This window comes from Chinchilla lanigera, unplaced genomic scaffold, assembly GCF_000276665.1.
Source record: "Chinchilla lanigera isolate Chin_1 unplaced genomic scaffold, ChiLan1.0 scaffold00169, whole genome shotgun sequence".
Taxonomy (NCBI): Eukaryota; Metazoa; Chordata; class Mammalia; order Rodentia; family Chinchillidae; genus Chinchilla; species Chinchilla lanigera.
Window position 1 is genome coordinate 1,353,434 of NW_004955570.1, and position 3,420 is coordinate 1,356,853.

Below are 3,420 nucleotides of genomic sequence, written 5' to 3' on the forward strand. Positions count from 1 at the left end.
GGAGTGGTGTATGGGCTGTGCCTCATTGGGTTGAGAAGGTCATGCATGGGCCAGGGATATAGCTCAGTAGCATAAGCACCTGCCTGGCAAGTACAGGGTCCTGAGTTTGATTCCCGATACAAAAACAAAAACAAAAACAAATGAAGCTCTGCATGAACTCAGCTCAATTATTTAGCCGGGCATGGTGGTGCACGCTTGTAATCCCAGCACTTGGAAGGCTGAGGCAGGAGGATCTTTGGTAGTTCGAGACCAGTCTGGGCAACAAAGTGAGCTCAAGGCCAGCCTGAACTGCACAGTGAGACCCTGTCTCAAAAAGACAAAACAACAAAAAAAAGAGAAGGTCATGCATGAAGAGCATATAGCACACTCCTGGCTCCAGATATTGGTGAATGCTTTAAAAAGATAAAAGCAATTGTCTGTAGATAAAGATGTTTCTGTGTAAATAAGGAGTCCTCAAGTTTTTTGTTTTTTGGGTTTTTTTTCTTTGTCTTATTGAGACAGGGTCTTAGGCTGGCCTTAAGCTCACTTAGTAGCCCAGGCTGGTTTTGAACACTAAGGCAGTAATCCTCCTGCCTTAGCTTCCCAAGTGCTGGGATTACAGGTGTGCACCACCACACCCGCAGGAGTCCCTAATTTCGTTTTGTTTTGGTTTGGTTTTTGGTACCAGGAATTGAACTTAGGGCCTTGTGCTTGCCAGGCAGGTGCTAGAGTCCCCAGTTTTAACATCAGGAAACTAAATATAACAAGTACTACTAGGCAAAAAATTCTGGATCTCAGATCTCCTTTCTGGTATTCCAGAGATGGGGTTGGGGTGAGGGACGACTGGGGATCATGTTAGTGACACATTTTTTCATCTATGATCCTAGATCCTTTATGTAGAAGTCCTCCCTTCTGTCCAGATTTAGCCTCTATTCCTCTCCTTGTTGGTGCCTTTTCTAATCCTGTCACATTTTTTTTTTTGTCTTCTAAAGTTTACGCTATGGGTTCAGTTGCAGTCAGGAATCCTTGTGAGAGTGTGTGTGTGTGTGTGTGTGTGTGGAAGTTGGGAGCTCTGATGTGTCTCTTTTGCACTGGTATCCAAGGTTTGCCTATGTTCCCTTTGCTTCTGGAGTTAGATCTTGAGTAGCTCAATGTCCTTTTGTGTGTGGCGCAGGCCTTATAGCGTGGTCTCCTGTAGGGGCAGCTTGGTAGTACCCAGAGCCAAGGCCTGGTGCCCTGTGTGATGTTCGTGCTGAAGGAGATGCTTCCCAGCTACCACAAGTGGCGCTACAACTTCCACAGTGTTCGGGAGCAGATCGGTGAGGACGGCATGGGTAGAGGAAGCGTGAGGATGACTAGGCCCCAACACATTGCTTCCTCTGCCTCGTGGGATGAGGGCTATCACACAAGGCCATGTCATTGCTGTCTTTTCTGGGGTCCAGGTTGCCTGATCCTGGAGCTGATTCATGCGATACTGAACCTGTGCCAGGAGACGGAGCTGCACAGCAGGTAATAAGGGGCTGTTATTGGAGCTCGAAGCTCACCGGGTAACCCTGGTGAGCTTTGGCCATGTAAAGCCATCTCACTTTTTCCAGAGAACTCGCCTTGGTCGGACCCAGAGTTCCTTAATGTTGAGGTTGTGATTTCCTTTCTGCTGGCCTGATTATCATTTCTCCCTGTGGGAGAGGAGAGCAGATGAAATGCCAGTGAGATGTTGTGTTCCTTTGGTACATGCAGATATATACACTTTATCATTTTTATGACCTTTACAAAAATCATTGGAAATACTTATCCAGTGCAAAATGCCCTTCGTAATCTGCTTCCCAGATGTGGCTTATTAACAAGTTTGTGTCTTTTTCTAGGTTTCTTCCTCTGCTTCTGCAGCCTGATTTATCTTTCTATGCTGCTGCATATAGATCTGTCTTATTTTATGTATGGGTTAGTCAAGGTTCATTTCAGTAAAAACGTCCATCAGTTAGTTAATGGGTTTTTAGATCGCTTCTCAGGGTGATCCTTAGGATCAGTTCTATTTTAGGAAAGTGAGCAGAGTGCTTTTGTTTTGCAGCACTCTGATGTATCATCAGTGTTGATTTGGTTAGGTTTGTTCTCCTGGCCCAGCTGGGCCCTTCCCTTCCAGTAGTAAGTGCGGTAGCCTTGTAACTCAGAGCTCTCCTGTCTTCTAGTCACACCCCGAGCCTGCAGTCTCTCTGCATCTGCAGTCTGGCATACACGGAAGCAGGGCAGACAGTTACCAACATAATGGGCATTGGTGTGGACAACATCGACATAGTGATGGCCTCTCAGCCCCGAAGGTAGGACTCCCTGTCCACCTTTCCCCTCTTGTCTTTGTTTGTTTATTTGTTTGTTTGTTTTCCGGTACCGGGGATCGAACTCACGACCTCGTGCTTGCCAGGCAGGCACTGTGCCGCTGAGCTAAATCCCCAGCCCCCTCCCCTCTTGTTTTTATTATGCCTGCTTCTAAGGAATCCAGTTTACATTAACTTGCAGTAGCTTTTTAAAGACAACTTTGTTCTTCCTAGTATGGAGCCTTTATGTGAGCGAGTGGCTGCTGTGTAGATGGGTGCATAGCCTGGTTACTTGCCTTCTCTTCCTCTCTCCAGTTGGGACTGGGGCCTCTCACACAAACTGCTGAGCTCCAGGGTTATTGTTGGAACCTGGTTTAGGAGAGCACATATGTGATGAGTGAAGTCATGTTGTCTGAGTCAACTTGGGTTTCCATTCTAGTGATGGCTTAGAGGGCCAGGGCCAGGGCCAGCTACTGATCAAGACCGTGAAACTGGCATTCTCCGTCACAAACAATGTCATCCGGCTGAAGCCGCTTTCTAATGTGGTGTCCCCACTGGAACAGGCTCTCACCCAACATGGTATGTATTTCTTTTCGGGCAGCAACATTTTTGACCATGAACCCTTATTTTGTGTTATGTTATGTTATGTTATATTATGTTATGTTATGTTATGTTATTTTTTTCCTTTACTTTTTAGTTTTTTGTCTTTGAGACAGGGTCTGACTACACAGTTTAGGCTGGTCTTGAATTCACTTTGTAGCCCAGGCTGGCTTTGAACTTGCAGCAATCCTCCTGCCTCACCCTCCCAAGTGCTGGGATTATAGACGTGTGCCACCGTGCCTGGCTCCATAAACCCATGTTTTAAGCTGTGTTTTTATTTTTTTTATTTTAAAGAGAGTAGTAGGGGCTGGGGATTTAGCTCAGTGGCAAAGCGCCTGCCTGGCAAGCGCAAGGTCGTGAGTTTGGTTCCCGGTACCGGAGAAAACCTCCCCCCCCCAAAAAAAAAGAGAGTAGTAAATGAGAAACAAACAAACTAAAAATAGAACAGTAGCAGCATACCAGTATCACAAACATAAAAAAGTCAAAGCAAGAACGTTTAAAGTGATACAGGGTTTCAAGACAAAATAATACGAAT

The 3,420-nt window shown here is 45.9% G+C and overlaps 1 protein-coding gene across 2 annotated transcripts in view; it reads left to right on the forward strand.

Annotated features, from left to right (window-relative positions):
- Nup188 (nucleoporin 188kDa) overlaps positions 1 to 3,420 on the forward strand; it is a 56,516-nt gene that overhangs the window by 40,436 nt on the left and 12,660 nt on the right. For both annotated transcript variants that reach the window (XM_005413601.1, XM_005413602.1), the window contains exons 21-24: positions 1,178 to 1,298; positions 1,422 to 1,488; positions 2,163 to 2,291; positions 2,725 to 2,864. In XM_005413601.1, the coding sequence (XP_005413658.1) occupies positions 1,178 to 1,298; positions 1,422 to 1,488; positions 2,163 to 2,291; positions 2,725 to 2,864 (457 nt within the window). The remainder of the gene's footprint in view (positions 1 to 1,177; positions 1,299 to 1,421; positions 1,489 to 2,162; positions 2,292 to 2,724; positions 2,865 to 3,420) is intronic.